Below are 24,824 nucleotides of genomic sequence, written 5' to 3'. Positions count from 1 at the left end.
TTAGACGCTTGCACTCCTTTCGGGGTCCTCGGAGTTCACAGCCGTCAAGTATCCGCCCTGATGATCCTCAGGGACCTGGAGGAAACCAGAGACACAGGGTGACACTGGGTATTTCCCTGCTCAGACCAATTGGGGATAATCAGAGAGACACTGACTGTGAGCCATGAGCTCAGGTATTGATGGTGACTATAATACAGCAAGTGGTACCAGCTGAGAGCGTGTGTTAGCATTAGACACAGTGATTGGGGAACTCTTTTCCTATTATGGAGTAGGTGAGTGTTAGGCTGTCGGTGACAGTTTCAGGGCAAATGCACCTATCCCCAGCCCCCTATGGTCCTGGGAGGGGACCCACTTAACGGTTTCTGGCTCCCAGCCACCATCTCTGTCACAGCTGATTTTTTTGTTTAAGTGGGACTCAATTCCCAGTTCTGCTCCAGATTTCCCCCGTGACTCTGGGCAAATCACCCGGGGCTACATTTTCAAGCGCTCCCATTGACGACTTTACAAAGCAAAGGCCGCTGCTGCGCGTTTTGGGAAAACCGGGCCTTTTTCCCCTCGGCATCTCGGTCCACATCTGTAAAATGAAGCAGATCATTTTTTGCCTAGTTAGGTGGTAAAGCTCGTCTGGGCAGGGCCTGGGTCTCGCCATGTGTACGCGGGGCCCCGACCCTGGTAGAAGCCGCCAAGTGCTACGGTGAAATAAATCATATGTGGTGCCCAGTCTGCTTCAGCTCTTCAAACGACCCCCAGGGAACAGCTTCTGTTGCTTGGGGCACCTTGGCGAAAGAAAACAAAATCAAGGATTTACCTCCCAGTAGATCTGATCCTCGAAGCACTGTGTGTCTGGAGGGGACCCCAACGACCTGATTTTCAAGATAGCTCCTGGGAACATAAAAGGAGGGGTGAGGGGAAAAGTTTGTCCCATTCTGCGTTCACTTTTCAGAGGTGCTGATGACCTGCAGCTCCTCTTGTATTCGGGGGAGCAGTCAGGGCCCAGCACCTCTGAAAATCAGGCCCACTTATTTTGTTGCTTGTATTTTGGATGTCTAACTTCAACTACCCAACTCTGAAAAACTTAAAGAGCTGGAACAGATGTTGATTTCCCGACGCCTTGGTTTATGCTGACCTCTAGTGGCTGGACAGAGGTTTGGCACTCAGTGGTTATCGTATTTAATAGAGACTTATAGGGCTGGTCTACACTGGGGGAGGGATCGATCCAAGATACGCGTCGAAGTATCTTGGATCGAATTACCTGGGGTCCAGACGGCGCGGGATCGATGGCCGCGGCTCCCCCGTTGACTGCGCTACCGCCGCTCGCTCTGGTGGAGTTCCGGAGTCGACGGTGAGCGCGTTCGGGGATCGATATATCGCGTCTTAACGAGACGCGATATATCGATCCCGGATAAATCGATTGCTACCCGCCGATACGGCGGGTAGTGAAGACGTGAGACCTAATTTTGTAGTGTAGACATTACTTAAGAGAGGATTATAAGTTCCTTTATGTTCTGTGTCTGTACAGTGCCTAGCGCCCCGAGGGTCTGTCCGTGACTGGAACTCCGAAATGCTACCACAACACAAATAATTAATAATAGGAAAATACTGGACTGAGACTCCGGAGACCTGGGTTCCGTTCTTGCCTCTGCCACAGACTCCATGTGTGACCTCAGTCAAGTCACTTTAGGCCCAAATCCTGAAAGGGATTTAGGAAGCTAAATCTCTTTGAGGATCTGGGTCTCATTTGGTTCTCTCATCTGCAAAGTGGGGATAATGATTCTGTCTTGTCTGTTTAGACTGTAAAGTCTTCAGGTCAAAGGCCGTCGGTTGTTATACCTATGTGTGGTGCCTAGCCCAACGGGGCCCTGATCTCTGCCGAGACCTGTGCTACCGCACTATCAATAATTGCTATTGAATCAAACCAAAAATGCTGCATCCGTGGTCCCGAAGCCCTGTAGTAACATTACCATGGGATGTTCCTGTAGTCATAGGGGCCGATTCTGTGGGTGCTCTGGGGCTGGAGCACCCACAGAAAAAAATAGTGAGTGCTCAGCACCCACCGGCAACAGCTGTTTGGCGGGGCATCGCTGATCAGCTGTTTGGCAGCTGGGGAAGGGGTTTGGGGAGAGCAGGGTCTCAGGAGAGGGGGCAGAGTGGGGGTGGAGCATTGCCAGGGAAAAATAAAAGTCTGCCCCTCTGCCTGTGAAATCATGCCCCATCAACAGACACAAAGCTCACCCACGAGGCTTCCTCCGACAACAGCGAACCCCAGCGTGATGAGTAATGCGAAGAACTGGCAGGTTCCCTGGTACGTTGCCGTCCGGCTTCCGTCAGCGATTAAAGGGAACACATCGGCCATCCTGCAAGACCGGCAAGAGCCAGGTATGTGTTGGGAGCGCCTGTAACTCATGCTGACCGAGGTGGGGCCTTGTCCCCAACGCGTGCCTGAGTCATTTAAGAGGATAAGAATCTACTACTGCTGGAAGTCAATGGAACTACTCCATTAGCTTGAGCTGTAGCCCGTCTACTCCTAGTGCTGAAGGTCACCTGTTCAAACCCTGCCGATGGGCCAGCATCAGAGCCAAGTTGTGGGGGCTCAGTGAGGCTCCAAGGACTGATGTTTTGCTGCTGTGGAACTAATGAAGCCATAGAGATGTAACCATGGAGGATTGCCTAGATACAGAAGGGTTCAGAGGCAGCGGAAAGGGTGCAGTGCTAGGGGTGTGGAAGATTTGGGGAGCTGTGGACAGTCCTCGACCGCTGCAGCTCACCTCTGCTGGGACTCACTGCTTGTCCCCTGACGGGCTTTTGGGGGGTGGATCAGACACATCTATTGCTGGAGGGGGAGCTTACTGTCCACGGCAGTGGGGTGCCAGAGAAGAAGCAGGCCTTACAGAAGCAACTCCACAGCTCCAGACTGGTGCAGGGAAAGCATTAGCCCCCGAGGCCCTTAAATAGTCACAGATCAAAAAGTGCAGAGGCTCCAATCACGTCATCTTGCCCTTGTTAGTCCCAGTAGATGACAGAGCAGCAGGTAGATGGAAAGTACTGGGGATGCGAGCCAGACCTTTTCTGAAACGAACCTCCCAACAGATTTGTGATGTCAGGTTGTGAGCACAGAGGAGAGGTTCAAGCCCGAAACAGTTCACTCATCCCTAGGGAGGGAGTGACGGGAGCGCGTGAAATCGGTATTATTCCCGGTCCTGCCACTGAGGGGCAAGTTCCTTCCTCTCTCCACGCTCCGGTTTCCCCGTCATTATGAATGCAATAATGTCCTCTCCCAGGGGTTGCGTTACGAGGCAGAGCTAGTGTCAGTAAAGTGCCGGGGGTTGGAAGGCGCTATTGATAGGCTTGAAAGGATTCGATTTTTATCTGTCAATATTGGTGAGTGTCGATTTCACCGTACGCACACAGCCCAAACGTGTATTTCCATCTATGCTGATTGAAATTCACAGCTAGGCAAAGTAAGAAAAACGCGGCTTAAGAACTTGATTTCAGGATATTGACTTGTATATTTTGCCACGTGACGCTGACTCTTTGCGCCTTCAAGTTATAAAGCTTTAACTTCCTGCATCTCAGCGTCTACTCTCGTTACCTAATGACTGTCTGACGGCCTCTGTGGTCTGCCCACCCCCCATAACTTCCCCACAAGTGTGAATATGTAAATAGATAACTGAAAAAAAAGGCTTTAAAATAAACCTCTGTGTTATCCATCGACAATATTCAAAAAGAGTCGCATGTTGCTAAGTCTTGCTGTAAAGACTGAGTCTTAGATGTGTGGGTTCCCCCCGCCCCGAGCAGAGTTGTGAACAGGTGTTGGGGGGAGAGGATAGCAAGTGCCCTGCCCTTTCCATAACGCACGCTGACCTTCTGGTGCTGGTACACAGGAAGGGGTTCTTGGTACTGAAAAGATGGAGAACGGCTGCTATAGAAACGCTGTCTCCCAGGGAATAGCTGAGCAGTGATTCTTGGCCTCTCGGTGGCAGTATCAAGTTAGTGAGCAGAGGACAGGCTGGTGTGTTAATGAACCGTGCGTGATCAATGCCTGGCTTGCATAGAGCTGCCTAGATGTCACCTCGTGCCCACTCCATCCCTGGCACTGGGTGGGGTGCAATTTACGATCGAAATCAAGAAATCCATTGGAGGGGAGGGTTGGACTCTCTCTCCCCCCTCCCCACACACACACGTGAGTGAGACTGGCGCGCCGAGCGGTGCTCACCCGTCCCCGTAGACGTCTTGCGTTGCCAGAGCTGCCACCACAGCTCCCAGGAGAGCACCCAGGACGCCCGGCATCCCGTGGAGGTTGTGGACCCCGCATGTGTCCTGTATTTTTAGTCTGGAGTCCAGGATGGGCTGCGGAGAGCATGGAGGGGTCGTGAGGACATGAAGGGCTAGAGGTGCGTTCAGGGCACGGGTTCTGCGGTGTGCGTCTAAGAGGCGCAGTGCAGGGGGTGGGAGGGCTTTAAGCCACCTTCCTGGACTGCCCCCCCGGGGGCTGGAAAGACATCCCTGGGGGCCTGTCCAAAGGCATGTCTATGCGGGATGCTTCTTACAGCAGTGTGGAGAGTCCAGAGATGGCTTCCTCCCTTCCCCCTTGCCCGGGTACAAAGAGCAGTGTAGACGGTAAGGCAGAGCTTAGGCAGGCAGAGGAAAGACGCGCCTGAACCCTGTGGGTATGTTTCCAGTACAAACCCTACACAGCTCTCTGCATGCACAAGGTGCAGTGTAACGTCCCCGCTGCCGGACGAGCCTGTCCCCGCTGTCTTCCCCCCCTGCCAGAGCCGTTCACTGCCCCCTGCACGTTGCAGTGTGGATAGAGCTTGTTTTTCGCTGCAGCACGTAGCCACACGTACCCTACGTGCCACCGCCCATGGTGTGTCATACAGACATGGTTTAAGCTCCAGCAGTCCAGGTCCGTCCCCTCCCCAGCTCCAGTGCGGTTACTGAGGCCCAGCCCCCACGGCACACCCTACGCTGGAGGTAGCAAGGCGGAGGCAGCAGAGTGTCTGTCTTCCACCATCCCTGCGCTGGAGGAAACCTCCCCTGGCTCCAGCTGGGGTTTTAGGGCCTGTTTATGCTGCTCCAGCCCCTTTGAGGGCCCTGGCTGGCATTCTGGAGAAAAGGGGCCTTAATGCCAATGAGGATCAGGCCCCACATGAAAGGGGGGAGGGATAGCTCAGTGGTTTGAGCATTGGCCTGCTAAACCCAGGGTTGTGAGTTCAATCCTTGAGGGGGCCACTTAGGGATCTGGGGCAAAAATCAGTACTTGGTCCTGCTAGTGAAGGCAGGGGGCTGGACTCGATGACCTTTCAAGGTCCCTTCCAGTTCTAGGAGATGGGATATCTCCATTAATTTAAGAATTTATTTAAGTACATCTACCCGGCATGCTCCTGTCCGCCGTGGGTAGAGTACATGCACGTGCCCCCAGTATGGGTATAACTAGCAGGGTAGGCTGAGAGGCACCATTCAGGCAAGTAAAGACACACCTGGCCTCTGTGGGTATGGACCCTATACACCTTTCTACGTGCCCAAGCAGGGCTTTCCCTGTCTACACAGCCCGTCACTTCCTCCCGCCAGAGCCGTTCCCTGGCAGGTGAAGCTGCACACCGCAAGAGGCGTGCTGCGTAGACGTCACCGACGGGACTTACTGTGAGGAATTTGAAGCCCAGGGTAGAAACGAGCCCAGCGAGAAACCCGGCGATCATGGCACCGAACGGAGTCAGCATCATCTCGCCTGATGTCCCGACCACGACCCCGCCGGCTAAGGCTGCGTTCTGAATATGGACCTGGAGAGAGAGAGCACGGGGGGAGGAGCTCAGTGTAGACTCCCGCACCCGCCGCTGGTCAGGTGCAGTGAAGGCTGGAAGGAAAGGTGGTGAGAAAGTTGGGAAGAATTTCAAAGTTGTGTCTGGATGGCGCGGTTCAAAACGGCAGCTCCTCGAAAGGGGAAGCCTGGTCACACAGATCTTAGAAGGCCCAGAGGGTGAGGAACTGTCACCATATTATCTACCAATGGTATTTATATGAGTCCATCACTACAGTACCAGAGACATTAAAGATTGAGAGGTGATCTTCACAATCTCCTTGTGAGGTAGGGCAGTGCTATTACCCCATTGTACAGATAGGGAAACCGAGGCACAGAGACTGAGTGACTTGCCAAAGGTCGCAGAGAGAGTCTGTAGCAGAGGAGGGAATAGAACCCAGATCTCACAAGCCATAGGGCTAATGTCCTAAATACTGGACCATCCTTCCTTGCTGCCGCTGGCAATATCCTTGGGAGACCTTATTGAATTAAGTTTGAGTCTCTTTGGGCTCCCTTGTATTAAATGAATGGCTTATGTGTTATTGTGGGCTGAGATTATATGTAACCTCTCAATGGGGGAGGGGGGAGATGTGACATTTCAATGGGGCTTGAAATGACTATAATGACCAATGTGCCAGACAAGAATGGACTTTTAGAACAGAAAGTGCGAAGTGCTTTTCCTGGGGAATAGCTAGGGTGAGATGAATGCAAATTCCCCACCGCCGGTTACACCAAAACCCAGCCTTTTGAAGCTACGTCCCGAAGATCGCATCACTACCTGCTGACCGCCTGGTACGTGAGGCCAAGATGAAAGGCCCAAGCTGTATAAAGGAGAGGCTGAAGTGTTCATGGCGGCTGTGAACCGAGACAGGTGTGAACTTGTAACCACGGGGAAAACCTGATTGGGGGTTTTGAAGGACTGACACCTCCCAGAGCCCAAGGCAGGAGTTCAGGTGGCCTCTAGTGAGCCTTTCAGCATGCGGGGAAGTTCTTGTATTGTTTTAAATAGGTTTTCCCTGGAATGCTGCTACCGTAAGAACAAATACGCTTGCTGGGTGGTAACATAACTGTGAGCAATTACGCTGCTCATTGCTTTCTCTCCAGAGGCTGCTTGTGCAGCTCGACTGGCTTGCTGGGAATACCACAGTGCAGCCTGGAAAACTCTCAATCAAGAGATGTGAGGGCTGGGGAGCCGGGAGCCTAGACTGGGAGCGCTTGGTGGACCATGATGGGGGAAATACAGGCGTCCTGAACTGTGACACCCAGAATCCCACCTGCTCACCACCGTTCCCGTCCACCATCTTGGGAAGGATGATCCCGGCGAGGCAGGTCTGCACAAAGGGATCCCCACTCTTGTGCATCTCTGCAGGTCGCCAGGCTCAGGGCTCCTCTCCTGCAGAGTCTCGGGGGTGCGTAGCGGAGTCCACATGGCCAAAAGACCGAGGTTCTCGTTGGAAGGGGGAAATGCGGCTGGCAGGAGACTTGGGGGCATGGGTGGCAGGTGTCAAAGGCCAAGGGAGGCTAAGACTCCCCTAACCCAGGCCATGGCCTCACCCAGGCTCCGCCCTGAGGCCTCTCCCTCGGTCCCCCTCTCCTCTGAAGCCGGCAGGGGCTCAGGTCCAGCCGATGGCCACTGGTGGCTCGGGCCAGTGGCCCGGGGATCAGGCCAGCCATGGGGGTGGTGCCCTTGGGAGGAAGGGGTGGGGCTGGGGGCTAGCCTCCCTGAAGCAGGGGTTCACCCACCGCCCATGCTTGGGGGTCATCAGCAACAAGACAGAGCAGCCGCTGAGTTGACTCACCATGTCCAGTTTGCCTTCCCCATTGACGAGGGCTGACGTGGCAAAGGTGGCCAGCGTGCTAGCGGCCAGGGAGAAGTAGGTGTTCATGACGGTCCGCTGCTGGTCGTCGCCATGAGCCGTAATGGCAGAGTTGAAGCTTGGCCAGAAGAGCCATAGATAGATTGTTCCTGCAGGGGAAGGAATCAGGAGTTGAGGGCAGGTTTGGAAGGTAGGGAATCACCCACAGCGCTGATGGAGAATGTTCTGTGAACGTTTTCGCTTTGATCAAAAGCCGCTTGGCGTCAAAACAGCTGGTTTGGATGGAAAACGGGTCTTTGACCATAATGAAAATGGTCATTCACGTTTTTCTTCTGGGTTGAAATTTTCCTGTTTTCCCATTGAAAAAAACAGAAAATGAAAGACTAAGTGCTGGATTTCGGTTAAATCAAAACCCAAAACACTTTTACCAAAACTTCGCAGTTTCTGATTTTTCAACAAAATGCCCCCCCCCCCCCGAAAAAAAAAAGAATAATTAATGGAAAATTCGGAGGGGAAAATGTTGGGTTCTAATCCTCACTCTAGAATCAACTCAGAATTTGACGTTTCTGATTGGATTTTCAGGTTTGGTTTGATGCAAACTCCCCCCTCCCCTCCCTGAAACTGCTGCTGAGCAGACAAATCAGCTATTTACCCAGCTGTTTATTGAGACAGTAGTTTACTGTTTAACAAAGGACTTTTCTAAGTGCCCTAAAATACACATGCTTGCTTGGATTGTTTTGAAACTTGATGTGCGTTGTCTGGGAGTGATGGTCTATAGTGTTATGGTCACCACTTTTACAAGATTCTGATAAATTTTGTACAAAGCATGCCTTCTGAGAGATCATTTGAAAACCCATATCCTGCTGAACATTATTGTCCTGGTAAAATATATGTATCAACATTGTATGGAAAGTTATAAGTTTCTACTGTATAACATTGCTGTAACATGTTCCAGAGCTAAAAAGGCAGGTCCAAACCAGTTCTTCAAAGACACATTAGCGCCCCCAGCCAGGTGTTAAAGAGCTGTCACTGGCTTGAGCAGCCATTCTTCAGCAACATGAAGGTGTAAACAAGAAATTTACATGTCACGAGAGAGATGGTTCAACCCTCATGTCGCCAAGAGACTACTTGTCGCCTGCACCCCAGTCGGGGGTAATCCTCAGAGAGGGGAGGTTGGTATCAGAGAGAGACAGAGGCCTCCATTGCTCATGACATCAACTCTGAAAGAACAGAACTAAGCGGGGATTGGTCCCAGCAGCTGTTCAATGGTCCAGATGGTACCCTGGGTAATGTCCCACTGGGACAGGGTTACGGGTCCAAATTTGGGATCATCTGAGCAAGGGGGACTCAAGATAAAGCCCCCTACAAATACCACAGACATAGTTTTCTGATGCATCAGATGTTACTTTGGCCCCATGCGGGGCTCGAGCGAAGCAGGGCGTGTTCCGAGTCCTTACCGATCATAGCAAAGAGATCTGAGTGGTACACGGAGCCTTCCCTCTGTCTGCTCTTGTCCAGCTGGGGCCGATACAAGACCCGCGAAACCATCAATCCGAAATAAGCCCCGAAGGTGTGGATGGTCATGGAGCCCCCAGCATCCTTTGCCTGGTCGGGACAGGAAGCAAAGGATGGGGCTGAAAAGGGGGCGAGAGGTAATCCAGGCTGTACCCCCACTGGGCAGCGTGTTTTCAGCCCAGACGCGCTCAGCAAAGAAAGGCGGATTCGACCACATCGAAATGTTTCGCGAATTCACGTCGGTTTTGCCGAATGCTTTGCTGAGCGGGGGAAGGGAGGGAGCCCTAAAAAATCATTAGAAATCTAAACATCTGACTTGAAAACTATTTTTCATTTGGAAGGTTCCTGGAATTTTATTTTTTTTTTAATTAAAAACCTAGTTCGATTTTTTTTTTTTTTAAAGGTGCGGGATAAAAAACACCCAAAAAACTAAATGAAAATAATTACGTTTTGGATCAAACTAAATGTTTCGTTTGACCCAAAACAATTTTTTTAAATTTTATTTAGCCACTGAACTGACAAGTCAGGTATTTGCTCGGCTCGAAGACCACGTTGTCACCCAGCTTAGAACAGTCCTTCCTCCGGGGAACGGACGCGCCATGAAAAGTGTGACTTACCCCAATGACGCTGAGCAGGACGAATTCATTAATACCAAAGAGTGTGACTTCAAACAAGGCCATCAACAGCAGCTGAATGGGGCTTGTCTTGCCCAGCACTGCTCCGAAGGAGATCAGGACGGCTCCGGAGCAGAAATCGGCATTGATCATGCTAGCAGGAATAGTGAAGAAAGTAGAACAGGTTGCAGGAGACTGTTACCCCAGGCAGAGTGCCAACACAAGACCAGTTTCCTCTAGGTTTAAATGGTGCAGGGACCCTGGCACCGGGGTGAATTTCAGCCTCCAGGTAGTTTAATGGGTAACGGAGAAGACTGTGCACTCGACAGTCTGGGAAATTCACAAGGGGTCCCCAAGAGAAAAGCCATCCAGAGAAGGAACGTCAGAATCGGTTAGCGGGTGCGATTGGAGCCTTTGGAACAGAAACGCTAGGCTCATCTAACGAGTGGGCGGAAGGGCTAAGAACTTGGCTGGAGGGTTTCGCGTCTGTGAAATTATCCCGCCGGTGTTGTGGTCTGCAGGAGGCCAGATGATCTATTGGTCCTATCTAGTCTCAAGCTAATGAGTGAAAAAAGCCCTTCTATTATTCCGTGTATTACAGTAGCCTCAACTGAGATCAGAGTGCATTGTGCTAGGAGCTGTCCATACACACCGGGAGAGACGCCCTCTGCCCCGAAGGCGAGAGAAATGAGCTCTTGTTATCCCTACGGGACAGATAGGGAGCCGAGGCCCAGGGAGACAAGGTCACACGGGGAGTCGGCAGCAGACACGGGATTTCAGCCTCGGCCCTCCCATGCCTACTGCCAAATCCGCTTTTGACTGCTGGATAAACGAGTAAATCAGGCTGAGGCAACACCGTGGTGTTCTGATCACAAGCGTGTCTGACGCGAACATCTGTGCGGCCAGGGCCGGCTCTAGGCACCAGCAAAACAAGCTGGTGCTTGGGGCGGCACATTTTTAGGGGCAGCATGGCCGGCGCCAGAATGTCGCCCCTAAAAATGTGCCCCAGCTGCCCTAGCTCACCTCCGCTGCTGCTGCTGCTCGCGCGCCGCGGCCGCTCGGGGTCTCCCCCTCCCTCCCAGGCTCTCAAACCTGGGAGGGAGGGGGAGATCCCGAGCGGCCGCGGCGCGGGCGCCGCTTCTCCCCCTCCCTCCCTCCTAGGCTTGAGAGCCTGGGGGGAGGAGGCAGGGCTGGGGATTTGGGGAAGGGGCAGAGTTGAGGCGGGGCCGGGGGTGGGGTAATTAAAAAACGGGGGGTGGGGGGCGGCCAAAATTGTTTTGGCTTTGGGCAGCAAAAATCCTAGAGCCGGCCCTGTGTGCGGCTCCCTGGCTTAGAGCTGGACCCGAAAGGAAAGCTGTATGTGTGACTTCACGCCCTGTTACCATCTATCCGAGCGCCTCGGAATCTTTATCCTTGAAGCCCCTGGGAGCCGGAGCAGGGCTCTTCTTCCAGTTTGACCAATGGGGAGCTGAAGCACAGAGACTTACCCACCGTCACGCAAAGAGTCTGGGAATGAGCCACCTGACATCCTTCCTCTCTGACACCTGGCTTCCGGCCACTCACCTCTCTATTCCGATGTGAATCTTTCCATCGTGAAAAGAGTGGAAAAAGCCTTGGATCAGCGTAGACCACTGGATAGCGAACGCCGCGATCAGGAAGTTGAAGGCTACGCTGCCGAACCCGTAACGTTTCAGGAAGGTCATCAAGAAGCCAAAGCCGATGAAGATCATGGTGTGGACATCCTGGAAACCTGGGGAAAGCATCACAAGTGGATTTGATCATGGGGGAGGGGGAACTTGTCAACACATTTTCTGAAATATTTATCCCCCCCCGTCCCCCCCGCAAAAAAACCTCAAGAGTCGACATATTTTTGACATGCTCCAGGATTGGTGCAAAATAACCCAGGATGGGGGAAATCCACAAAAATGTTGACTTTTTTTTTTGTTTTTAAATCTGAATTTGAAACTACCTTTGAACTTCAAGATGTTTTTGAACTTCCTGTCAGGAAGGAGAGCCTGAGAATCCACCCCAGAGGATAGAGGTAGACGGCAGTGCTAAGATCATCCTCTCGGCACAAACGCACTGAGTGTTTCCTAGGACCGTTTCTTTCCCCTCTGCTCTCATCAGAACAGAGAGCAGCCCCCAGCCGGCTCTAGGAAGCCATCACCCGGGATGAGAGCGGCCAAGCGACCTTGAGAATTCCCCGAGCACGGACGTGCCCCGTGGCCCCTTTCTCTGGGGGGCTGGCCCATGGACCAATGACCTCGCTGATTGGCTGCTGCGCAAACACTGGGGCAGTGTACCTCACTGCTTTGTTCTACCGCCGTTCGGGCGGGATGTAAAAAGTGAGGTCCTGACCTTAGAGAGCCCATGACACCTTTCGCAAGAGCTCTGGGGTGTCTCCTGGACAAATTCCAACTGGAGCCATTCCCCTGCACCTCCCACCTCCTCACTTTTCAGAAGTGAAGAATCAGAAGTGCAGGGCTCCACTCCAGAGGTGGCTGCATTTCAGTGGGGGATAGGTGATCCCTGTTCTGTAAAGCGCTTTGGAATTCCTCGGGCTACAAACACCTAAGTCCTGGTTAGAAGCATAATGAACAGCGTTGCACTTGTAAGAGCGACATTTCCACCCAAAACCTTACGCTGTGTTACTGTGGGAACATGGACAATAATTCTTAGCCATTGGATAGGACCTTTCCTGCCTAGATCTCCCTTTACAAAAGTGGGGAGTGGTTACAGACCCTTGCTAGTTCTCGTGATTTTATCACTAGTCTCGTGATCTTCATTGTTCTTGGTAAAGCCCCAGCTCTGGGAGTCGAGTGGTGGGGGGAGAATTCAAAACTGCTTCTAGCCCTCATGTCTGCAGAGAAAAGCAAGTGAATCAAGTGCACCTTGAAGGCTCAGAAACCAGACAGAAGATGGAAAGAACCCAGAGTTTTGTTTTGTTTTTTAATCTCAAGCTTTTAAGCCAATTTCATGATTTCTTTGGATGCCTGAGCCATGATTTTTTTTTAACCCATATGGGGTTCGCAACACTGTTGCTATTATCTTCATTTAACATGCGGGGAAACTGAGGCGGGGGAGGGAAGAGGTTTGCCAAAGGTCATACAGCAAGTTAGTGGCAGAGCTGTGAAGGGAACCAAGTTCTCATTACTCCTAGTCCCTTGAAGTGGGCTGTTTGTCCAGTTAAACCAGTTGCAAATCCAGACTGACTCCCCTGACTCCAGTGGAGTTTAGATCAGTGTAAATCCACTTGTGGACTCGCTCTGAAACCAGCGAGCCAAATGTAGCTGGGAGTAAAAAGGTCGTCTTCTCCCTTGTCCAGCACCTCCTGTTTTCATTCGCACCAGTGCGAAGCATGTGCAACGCACTATGGGCCTGATTCTCAGTCCCACTCTTAAGGTCCTGTTGCACGGATCTGGCAGCGTGAAAGCCCCTTTTACTAGGCTAGAGCGGCATCAAGGGGCCTATGTGTAAATGAGAATCAAGCCATCGGCACTGGGAAGGTATAGAAATGAGTGTAACTTACATGCCCTGGGGGGGTTGGGGGTGGGGGGCAGCGGAAATGGGGTCTATTGCGGGAACAGCAGCGAACCAGAGAGCTATGCGAGTACAGGGTCCGCTGCGTTCTCTGAAACTCTTCCCCCTTCGCCACCCCCAGGCATAGAGATCTGCCAGGTTCTTCACCGCCCCCTCGTTCCACAGGCGTTAAAACAGCCCACTGAGTGCCAAGATCCTCAGCGGGTGTAAACCGGGGTCGCGCCACTGCAGTCAATGGGACTCCGCCGATTAACGCCAGGGCAGCGCCTGCCCCTCCGTCTCGTCGCCTCGCTGCTGCCAGCGCACGGAGCTCACACTCGACGTTTGCGACAGTCACAGGTACAGGATTTCGTGTGCTCTGCGCTGAAAGTGACTAAACTAAATATACTTCTGTTCGCCTTAAAGGTGCCACAGGACCCTCTGTTGCTTTAAACTAAACATAGACTCTGCAGCTGCACAAGCATTAGGCTCGTGATGCAGGAACAAAGCCAGGGCCTGGTCCTGCTTTTCCCTGTACCCTGGGGGAGTCCTTTACTCTGGTGTGAGATGGGCATGAAACGGCACCTGCCCGATGCTCATTTACTCCAAGACCCTTGACGCTGCTCTGGCGGGGCTTAAAGAGGAAGTAGATTCACTACACTCCCGTTAAGATCCTGCTTCCCTTGCCAGAACGGCGTAAGAGGCCCATGGTATAAAGGACACTCTGCATCTACCGCTGGGAGGATAAATACATGAAAGACGACGAAACGCTTGGGAGATCTACCAATGACCAACGCTATCTAAGAGCCTGGTATGATTAGTTATGATTTTGTAGCGTTTTACACTTATTTCGTACCAGTGCCAATAAGAAGCCCAGGGGCCCGATGCTGATTTACACCAGGGCCCCCTTTACCCCACACCGGCAGCGTACTTACAGGTACTTGGTCCCCCCTTTGCGCTGCCCGAGTAGAATAAAGAGGCCTTAGGGTAAATACGACGCCCGCGGGCGCAAGGTCCAGGGCAGTGGAGAATGAGGGGGCAGCTACCCTGCAAAAAAAGACCCACGCAGCAAGTCTGGGATCCTGGATCAGCTGACTCGGACTCTCATTCCGGGGCCAAGAATAGCAGGATATTTGGCCCTCGAGGCTCTGAAACCCAGTGAGCGGGGAGGGTCTCAGAGCCCAGGCTCCAGTCTGAGCTCGAACATCTACACGGCTATTTTTACCCCGTCACGTGAGCCTCGCGAGCCGGAGTCAGTTGACGGGGCTTTGAACCTCACTGCTGTAGGGGTTTGGGGCTGGGGCTGGGTTTGGGGGGTGTTTTTGCTTGTAGTGTGGACATACCTGGCAACTCCAGGTCTCATAGCTCAGTGGCATGGTGGAAAGTGTCCTCCTGTGTGTGTAAATGGTCATGGGTTCGAATCCTACCTCGGATGGCACAGAAGAACCTGTAAGGAAGGCTGTGAGTGATCACAGAGCTAGGCTGAGAGTTGGGAGACTGATTTCAATCCCCTGATCTGTCAGAGGTTTCCTGGGGGCAAGTCTCTCCCTGCCTCAGTTTCTCATCTGTATGATGGGGATAGCAGCCCTGCCCTGCCTCCCAGGGATGGTGTGAGGACAAATACACTACCGATTATGAGGAGCTCAGATGCTATGGTAACCCGGTCCAGATGTGGGTGTAGACAACTGTGGGTGTGAAGGACTTTACCCTCCTCCAAAAAACATGGGGGTTTGCATTAATAAAGAAATCTCGAGCTTGGGCCAGAAGCTCATCTATCTCCCTTTATTAAAAGTGGACAAATTCAGCCCTGGTACCAAGCTACTCCTGGAAGCAATATGCAACGACTTTGCCACTGCCCGATTTAAAAAAAAAAAAGTTGTCTACCTCCAGCTATCTAAGGCCTGGTCTACACCCAAGACGTAGGTTGGCCTAGCTCCGTCGCTCAGGGCTGTGAAAGATTCTTTGCCCCGCAGGTCTCCTTAACCCCTGCTGTAGAGGCAACTAAGTTGACGGAAGCATTTTTCCACCGATCTAGCCACGGCCTCTCGGAGACATGGATTATCTAAACCCCTCCCCTGGACGCAGGAAGCAGCCACACGACAGCGGCACAGCTTCAGCTCTGCGGTAGCGTCGACGTACCCTAGGCTGCATTCTTGCCTGATAGGAAGTACATGTCTCTCTGTGTTGGGGGGGAAGAGGGAGAGAATGAGTAATTCTCTTTCAGCTCTGGGTGGAGTTAAGAGTTGGCAGATGAAACTGGGAGAACCTGTCGGACGTCCGCCCCTGCTGGCCTGACTCGCTCCAGCTGTGCGGTTGCCCTGCCTTCACTAACGCTGAGCAGGGCAGTTCTCAGCCCTGCACCCACCTACCCCTCCTCTTGTGCAGGGGTTCCTTGACCGCAGGAAGCGGCATGGATCGTGGGCTGTGACGTGCCGAGCCACATGGTAAGGGGAGTCCTGGAAAGCCAGGAAGTTCCCAAGATTGCTAAGAGGCAGGGTTCGCGGTGAGCTTTTGGTTTTGTGCCTGGAGCACTGTCAGTCACAACTCCCTTTCCCCGGCGAGGGACAAAATAAAAATGATCGATGTGGCTGCAGGAGTCTTGATCCAACTGAACAGGCAGAGGCGTGTCACACTGGGGAGGAAAGTCAGGCGTGGCTCAGGGTGAGCAGTTCACATCGGTCAGTTGGCAAAGCCAGGAACTGAACGCATGTATCCTGAGTCCCAGGCCAGTGATATGTACACTAGGCAACGCTGCCTCCCTACGCAATATTGCAGAACCATTAGGCCAACGTTTTCAGAAGTAACCACTGAGTCTCAACTCTCTGTTGAAGTCACTGGAGCTATGTTGATTTACACCAGCTAGAGATCTGGTCCAAGTGGCCCAAATTTCTCTAAAAATCAGGTACTTGTCTACACTTAAAATGCTACAACAGCAGTGAGCCACTGTAGATAATCCACCTCCCCAAGAGGCGGTAGCTAGATCGACGGAAGAACTCTTCCATTTCCCTAGCACTGTCTACACTGGGTGTTAGGTCGGCTTCACTACACCACTCGGCGGTGTGGATTTTTTTTCACGCTCCTGAGCAACGTCGTTACGCTGAGCTAATTTTCTAGTGCAGTCCAGGCGTTAATAAAGACAATGGCCTGTCTACACTTGAAAATTGTGTTCATAAATCCACACCCTAACGGACGTAGGTAAGCTGACCTAAGTCCCCATGTAGACAGAGCTAGAAGAAATTCTTCTGTCAACCTAGCTGCCGCTTCTCAGGGAGGTGGATTACCTACGCCAATTGGAGAACCACTCCCTTTGGCATAGGTAGTGTCTACACTGAAGATAATGTTTAGAGCCACGCCGCTGTAGCCTTTCAAGTGTAGACTGCAACAGAGGGTCCTGTGGCACCTTTAAGACTAACAGAAGTGTAGACTAGCTCTACGCCCCTTTCCCAGCCCTGCAGAAGAGCTCTGTGTAGCCCGAATGCTTGTCTCTCTCCCCAGTAGACGTTGGTCCAATAAAAGCTATGATCTCACCCACCTTGTCTCACTAATGTCCTGGGGCCGACACAGCTATAACACTGCAAACCTAATTTCTCTGTCACTTGCTTTGCAGCGTTCGTTTCAGTCTATTTCATGCTGCTCTCCTAGCTAAGGCAAAGCGGGGTGGGGGTGGGGGGGGTGTTTTCATTATTCCCGTAAGTGTCTGATCCGTATCTGTTTCAGGCCTGGCGGTTTCGCTGGCTGCCCTTAGCAATTTGACCAGGACATCAGGATTAATGACCCTGGTTCATGACAACAGTCACGGGATTTTCCATCCCCATGAGTGGTCCGAGCCTGTGTTTTGCAATCGAGCTCGTTCCAAAGAGCGCTCCTCAGCAGTGCAGCGACCTCTAACCTTGGGCGGGGCTTTCAGTACTGGAGCAGGGAAGCGTCTGCAGTGAAAAATGACGCATTAGATGGTACTTTGATTGGAAGCTCTATGTTCTGGATTGATACAGCACCTTGCACTGTGGGGTCCTGGTCCATGACAGGCTCCTGGGTGCCACCGTAATACAGATAAGAAATAGTAACAATAGTAGGATAGTACTAAATTGTCATTATAATTAATAGAGCACAATGGAGATTTCAAAACATGTGCCTTACTCAACCAGAACCTGATCCAAAGCCTGTTGAAGTCACCAGAAAGTCTCTCTGTGACTTTCACAAGCCAGGTCCTGAGCAGTAAAGTGGTTGTGTCTATGGTTAAGTTTATGACCAATCCACACAGGGTATAAATTAGAGCTGGTCGAAAAAATTCCAACCAAACAATGTTTCATCAGAATGGCCAATTCGGTGAAGTCGAAAGGTTCCGTGGACGCAGTTTGGTTTCACCGATGTTCCAATGGGCTCCCTGGGGCAGCGGGCCAGGCATCCGGCCTTGGGGGTCCGGCTCCTCTCCTTTTCATGGACAACTTTTGAAAGTTTTTGTTTTCATTCCAAACAGGAGTGAAACCTGATTTTGAAATCCCCCATGAAATAGAACTACTTCCCCCCCACTACGTATATCCCACAGTGGCCCATGATGAAAGCCAGCGTGTGGGAACATTGAACAAAGTTCAGCAGAGAGCAGTGAAAATGGTTAGGGGACTGGAAAGATTGATTTATGAGTGACAACATTGTTTGTATAGCTCTGACAAGCAGTGATTACTACCAGCTCGAGCCCTCAACCAAGATCAGAAGCCAATTGTGCTAGAGACTGTGTGTGCAAATAGCAAGAGATATTTCCTTATGAGCATGTCTTTGCTGCAGGGGGAAAAAGGTGTGTTCTTAACAAGCGTTAAAATCCTAACGCAGACAAGGCGGGCGAGGTAATATCTTTTATTGGGCCAACTTCCGTTGGCGATAGAGACAAGCTTTCGAGCTACCCAGAACTCTTCTTCAGGTATCTTCTCTCTGATATCCTGGGACCAATATGGCAACAAGAATACTGCAAACAACAATGGAAACTAGCGAAGGCAAGGCGGTTGTAGTTCTGACACAAGTTTGCTGCAGACTAAACGACAGACTCCCCTATAGTAGAGATCCCGGGTTAGAAAAACGAACCGTCTACCTAGCAGCACGTATAAAGCCAATGCAGACACAGCTCAGTACAAAGACCTCCTTTATTAGCTTAGGCGTTAGTTATGTTGATAAAGGAGCAGTGTGAGTTTATTATAAGAAGCAAGAGACGCACGGCCAAGCAGCAGGTGTTCTCCCGGATATTAACACCCCTTCTGAACGAACGGCCCAGGATTTGTGCAGTCACTTTGAGTATTTCCAAAGTTCAGTATGGGCCTTGCTGTTTCTAGTCGTGACCCAGTATTTCTGAGGGTCCCTGTCTAACATGTCAACAGTAGTGGGCCAGTATTTCTACAGCATGGTCCGTGGGACTGGGCCAGTCATCCCACAGTGCTTTGAACCGTCGCTTGTCAAGCTTTTGGCCAAGCAAAGCCCGCTCCTCTCTAACTAGACAAAGGGAGATTAGCTCCATCTTAAGAAGGGAAACCAAGCGTATGTCACTGCAATAAAAAACCCACGGCACCCCGCCTCAGAGTCCAGGTCAGCTGGCATGGGCTGCGGGGCTGACCATTGCAGGGTAGATGTTTGGGCTTGGGCTGGAGCTCTGGTTCGGAGACCCACCCCAGGCAGGGTCTCGGAGTCCGGGATCCGGCCTCAGCCCAAACTGCAATGTTATATAGCCGCACTAGCCCGTGTCAGCTGATCCAGGCCAGCCATGCCTCGGGACTTTTATCACCATGTGGACAGAGCCTCAGTCTCTCTCTGCCTTGGGGTATGTCTACACTGCAGGCGGAGGTGTGAGCATTCATCTACCTAGCATGGGTACCGATAGCAGTGCAATCCCCCAGAAACTAACTCAGGCCGCCAGCCCACGCTGCCACGGTGTCACTGCTATTGGTACCCAAGCTGGCTGAGGTCGGCACCCGCTTACGCTCTGCGGTCACCCCGCGACTGCAGCATAGGCAATTTGCCCACGGGATTTTGTGGCAGAGCAGGGGTTTGAACTCTGTTCTCTAGCAAGCCAGGCCACTGCCTGAACCACAATTTATTCTTTGATGAGGCCAAGTGGAGCAAACTTCCCCTGTGGTGCTGCGAATTGCCTGTGTGTGGTTCCCCGCAACCCCCGGCATTGAAGCTGGCTCTGATTGCCACAATAAGAACAGATCTGAACCGAGGAATGAATGAATCCCTGAGCATCCTGACACCTCCCTTCCAGCCCCTTGACTCTTCATCCACCAGCCCTGACAACCATTTGCTGCTGAAGTGCAGGCCCCCACGGAGCAGCTGCTTAGCAATGTCAGTGCACGGCCTGGTGCAAGGGGCTGGGCACCCGCTGCTCCCCCAGAAGTCAATCGCCTCTTTCAGGCTTTAGGTTCCCAATGAGCCTCCAACCTCCTCTGCTCTGCAAGATGTCCTGGCACACAGACGCACCCTTCCCGGAGGCCAGCTCTGAATTGCAAGGCCCCGGGAAGGGATCAGCGTTTCCCTTGCAGCTGTGCTGCCCACCAACTCCCGTGAGCGTCATGCTCAAAAGGATAATACACGGAGTGCTTTTCAACCCACGCGCCCGGCACCGGCCGCGCCAGCTTCTCCCACGCTCTGCGCAATCTTTCTGCACCAAGAAGAAAAACCAAGATGGTGCCAACAGCGGGCACCAGCTTGGGGCACGTCTAAGTTCTTAAATCCCCCCTGAAAGTCAGCGTAGCCCAGATCCTCTGGGCCTGTAATGTACTCATTTCCCGCGGTACCTGAGCCACAAAGGATGCTGCTGTTGATTTTACGTGGAAAGTGCTCCAATACTACGGGGATGGGCTGAAGTTTTATACCCCCCCCCCCAAGATAGATAGGCTGTGAGTCTGATACTGCACCCAGCTGTAGAGGCTCATGGCTTAGGACTGGAGGTCTCTGATTCAATCCCAGAGGTCAGCCAAGAAGGTGGCTGTCATATAAATGGGGGCTCATCTGGGGTTTAAGAGACCATAAGTATCACGCACTTGAGATGAGCGTCCTCTGTCACAGAGAGAGGCCATGGAACATATGGGGCACGTAAACGCTTGGGTTCCCCTCCTGACCGTGGTGATGGGTGATGTAGGTGGGGACCTAGGCTGATGAAGCAGGAGCTGAGTGCATGGACAGGCTGTACTCACTCGGGTAGCGAAAGTAAAAATCGTTGTCCCGGTTGCTTTTGTTGTGGTGGCTCAGTTCCTCGTGCCAGAGCCTGGCGCTGGTCTCTCGATCGTAGCGGACGAAAACAGCGAAGAGGATGATGGTGAAGAGCTGGAGGAGGAAGCATATTGCCGGGAGCTTGAGCCGGAGGTTGGTTGCATGGCCAGACATGCTGCTGAGGTGGAGGAGAAAGAAGCGGGGAGAGAGATGAAAATGAAACTGATCTTCCAACCAGCCGCAGGTGGAAGTTAACAAGCTGGGGCCCTTGTGCCAAGACTTTTGTTAATTACTTGTAGAAAGCCCCGCCCACCAGTCAATGAGTTGCCAGCTGGGTCCCACCCACTGAAACACAACGCAGCTCCAGAGGATGAGATAACATTTGCTCATGTCTCCATTGCTGCATGCTTGCAAGCAACTGTCTGTTTAGGCAGGAACAGAGGAATGTGGAGAGCCAGCTTTGCCAATGGCTCAGTGACTGAGGCACCAGCTATGGATTCCTAGGGCCAAATCCCTGGTTGAGGTAAATCAGTTGTAACTCCATGGCGGTCAATGGAGCTAAATCGCTTTACACCCGCTGAGGATCTGGCCCATTGCATCACATCATCATGACAGCAGCTGTTTCAGCTTGTTATGATTCAGAGACAAATTAAATGAGTTCAGCACAACTGTTGCATGCGGGTTGCAATTTAAATGCAAGTCCTAGCACTGGAATAGGGCTAGGGAGAAATGGATTCCGTTAGACTGGAGATTAGATTGGATCGATTAGGTTATAGAACGGATAGACTGGGTTAGATTAATAATACAGTACCTACCTCCCAGGAGTGCTGTGAAGATCAATCCATTAGAGATTGTGAAGCAATTTAAGACCTACTGGTGAAAAGCATTATACAAGAAACGGGTGGTTATATTGTTATCTCGTGCTTTTCATCAGTAGATCTGAAAGCACTTTACAAAGGAGGTCTGTAGCATTTATCATCATTTTATAGACAGGGAAACTGAGGCACAGAAAGGTGAAGTAACCTTGGGCAGATCACTCAGCAGGCCAATGGCAGACCCAAGACTAGACTCCAGTTTTCCAAATTGGGCTCCTTTGTGCTATCCATTGATTTAGAGAGTAGATTAATTGAATTAGATTAGAAAAGAGATGGATTAGATTGTATTTAGTTATATATTAAACGGATTGGTTTAGATTATGGATTAGATTGATTAAATTTGGTATTGGACGTATTTATTTGTGTTAGTGTCCACAGTGTGCTAATTTCTAGTGATTCAAGATTGAAGGGATTAGATGCATAACTTTATGGACCAGATGGATTAGATTATAGATTAGCTGGATTAGGTTAGACACAGGTGATAAATTGGTTTCTATTATTATGGAGGTGTCGATCATGACTCCACAATCAAAACTGAATTGTTTATTGCCCTTAAAGGGAACTTTCAACCTTTTTATTTTGTATGAAAAATAGACCGTACCGTCCCCAAATTTACAGCGCTTACTCTTTGAGCACAGAATTAATTTTCTGAGAATTTACAAATAAATACATTTGTTAGTTTATTAGTGTAAATTGACCCAAATCTAGATCCTGGAAGAAATGTAGTATCTGTTAGTCCTGTTTTTTGGCCCAAATGTTGTTAACAACAGAATAGCACAGGCACTTGAGTATATTAACTGGGTGAATTGGATAAATTAGTTTGTAATTTATCTGAATTGTTGTATCGAATTTTTATGACTAGACAGACTACGGGCAGGCTCAGATCAGGTAACTCTTAAGGAGGTTCCATTGTCAGATAAGGTAGTTCAACCAATCACCACACGTCCTCAAAAGCTAATTTATTTGCATGTAACCACTCTATTGGTTGTAATGATCCACCAGTATGGGACCGGTCAGTTGTGTCAAGAGTTCTCATTGGTAGGTTGCTTGACATGCACAGTTAGGGCACTCAGTCTTAACATCGTTCCATAATGATGTTACGAGGGAACAAAATATAGGAAAAAGTAAATGTGTATTTAAAAATCAGTTGTATCTAATTTAGGACCAAAATTATTTTAAAAGTCTTAATTGTAATCATATGTTTATTGCATGATATCACGGCAGGGCAGAGTTAAGGTTGTTTGGGTAATTTTATTGTACATTTCTTACTATAAAATCTACATTTCTTTTAAATGTATCTTTAACTCTGAATTTCCTGGATTTACAGTGTGTGGTTTTGGGATACTTATAACATATCTGAAATGCCTTTTAGCTTTTAAATTACTGACACATACTCTCAACCTTAACTCAATTGTAAAGTATTTTTTTCTCTAGATTCAATGGATCTGGGTAGATATGAGATTAGATGGATTGGACTGTAGAACAGTGCTAGGTAAAAAATGAATGTTTTGATTTGCTGACAATTCTAAAAAATCCCCCTCCACCCCCCAAAATGTTTTGGATTAAACTGAAAACAAAAATTTTGAAATTTTCAGAGCATTGAAAAGTTTTTTTGTTTTTTTTAAAGACAGGTTTAAAAAAGTTTTGCTTTTGAGTAGCGAATTTGAACAAAATTTCTTAACAGAAAGTGATCTCAAACCAAAAAAATCAAAGTCTCATTTTCAAAAATGTCGTCAAAACAAAACGTTTTGATCTTTTCTGAATATTGTTTGTTTTTTATTCAAAACAAATGATTTGGTGAATTTGATGTGAATTCACAAAACATTTTGGTGTCATAGAATCAGCAATTTTCACCGAAAAAAAAGTTTGAACCGAAAATTTTTGCCCAATTCCAGGTTGTCAGTTAGCTGAAAAGGAGAGAAAGTTTTGTCTCCCAGCTGGGGGCAGAGAAGCTGCGTCAGCGTGTACTGTTTATAAATTCTATGCTCCTAATAAAGCTTGTACTGTTTATAAATTCTTTCACACATCTCTATGGGCAGGCAGTGGGTGTGGGGAACAGAGAGTGTGACTTCATTTTTTTTCTCTGCATCTGCATTTGCTGAGAGGTGTTTGTAACATATAGAGACAGTGCGAAATCCAAGACTTGAGAACGCAGAGGAGGAGAAGTGAACTGACGCTGAATAAACTAAAACAGCCTGTTGGAAAGTGATGTGGATAAATTTTGTTAATTTTAAAGGCACTGAGTCAGATTCTGATCTCCGTTACACCAGTGTCATTCCCCTGAAGTTAACGGGAGTTACTCTGGTTTTCTGCAGTGTAAGGGTATGTCTACACCCAGCCGCTAGTTCGGCGGCTGGGAATCAAAGTTCTGGGTTCGACTTATCGCGTCTTGTCTGGACGCGATAAGTCGAACCAGGAAGTGATTGCCGTCGACTGCGGTACTCCAGCTAGACGAGAGGAGTACCGCGGCGTCGACGGGGGAGCCTGCCTGCCGCGTGTGGACCGAGGTAAGTTCGAACTAAGGTACTTCGAACTTCAGCTGAAGTTGCGTACCTTAGTTCGAATTGGGGGGGTAAGTGTAGACCAAGCCTAAGAGATCGAAATCTGTCTCTCAAAAGGAAGTGGAATGAACATGTCTGCTGCCTGCCCATTAGGCACTCTGCTTGGGTGTTTGTATACTTTTCCTTAGCCTGCGTATGTCTTAGGATGGCCCAATGGTTGGGGCAATCGCCTAGAAACAGCGGCATGTTCCCCCTCCGGCTCCTACATGGAGGAGGAGCCAGGTGGCTCTGCGCACTGCCCTGTCCACAGGCACCGCCCCCACAGCTCCCATTGGCTGCAGTTCCTAGCCAATGGGAGCTGCGGGGGCGACACCTGGAGTGGGGGCAGCATGTGGAGCCCCCTGGTTGCCCCTACGCGTAGGAGCCGGAGGGGGGACGTGCCGCTGCTTCCAGGAGCCGTGCAAAGTGGAGCAGGACCCTGACCCCACTCCCCGGCTGGAGCTCAAGGGCCAGATTAAAACGTCTGGAGGGCTGGATGTGGCCCGTGGGCCATAGTTTGCCCACCCCTGAGTTAAAGACGCTTTTCCACAAAACTACCTGGCAGCTGTTAAACTAAAGCTGAGTTCACCCCACACGCTGCTCAGGGCAGAATTTCATTTTGACCTGGCCAGTTGAGGAAATATGTGTTCCCAGATTTAGTCACATTGCTCCAGATACTCTCAAACGCGGGAGGCCCTTTTACACCGCCAGAGAGGCGTAAAGGGGCCCAAGCGTAAATGAGAATCTGGCTTCTTACCCCTGCCGGTTGACACAGATAAAACTCAAGTGACCTCAAACAAAGCAATAACCCAATTAATCATTAAACCCTCAGATCTCAATCCCTTTATCTTCATGCCTCATCTGTTTTTTTAAGCCAATCAAAACATTATGCAATCAACAAACGGGGTTCTTTAATGAGATCTAGCCCTAGAGATGGCTGCTTATGTAATGCA

The 24,824-nt window shown here is 50.5% G+C and overlaps 1 protein-coding gene across 1 annotated transcript; it reads right to left on the bottom strand.

Moving 5' to 3' along the window:
- On the bottom strand, positions 1 to 20,630 carry RHBG (Rh family B glycoprotein). Its single transcript, XM_065420193.1, has 10 exons — positions 20,441 to 20,630; positions 11,307 to 11,493; positions 9,747 to 9,897; positions 9,072 to 9,219; positions 7,597 to 7,763; positions 5,643 to 5,780; positions 4,214 to 4,347; positions 2,233 to 2,354; positions 809 to 882; positions 1 to 75 (listed from the first exon to the last, which is right to left on the bottom strand). Exons 1-10 carry the CDS (start codon positions 20,628 to 20,630, stop codon positions 1 to 3), a joined length of 1,386 nt encoding a protein of 461 aa, XP_065276265.1.
- Between the last annotated feature and the right edge of the window lie 4,194 nt (positions 20,631 to 24,824).

This window comes from Emys orbicularis, chromosome 20 (genome assembly GCF_028017835.1).
Source record: "Emys orbicularis isolate rEmyOrb1 chromosome 20, rEmyOrb1.hap1, whole genome shotgun sequence".
Classification (NCBI taxonomy): domain Eukaryota; kingdom Metazoa; phylum Chordata; order Testudines; family Emydidae; genus Emys; species Emys orbicularis.
This window is presented reverse-complemented; position numbering and strand designations above follow the sequence as displayed.

Coding starts and splice junctions, on each gene's coding strand:
- RHBG (XM_065420193.1), bottom strand. CDS start 20,630: ATGTCTGGCCATGCAACCAACCTCCGGCTCAAGCTCCCGGCAATATGC. Junction 11,494..20,440: donor TTTTTACTTTCGCTACCCGA/GTGAGTACAGCC, acceptor TGCTTTCCCCAG/GTTTCCAGGATGTCCACACC. Junction 883..2,232: donor TGTCGGAGGAAGCCTCGTGG/GTGAGCTTTGTG, acceptor TTATGTTCCCAG/GAGCTATCTTGAAAATCAGG.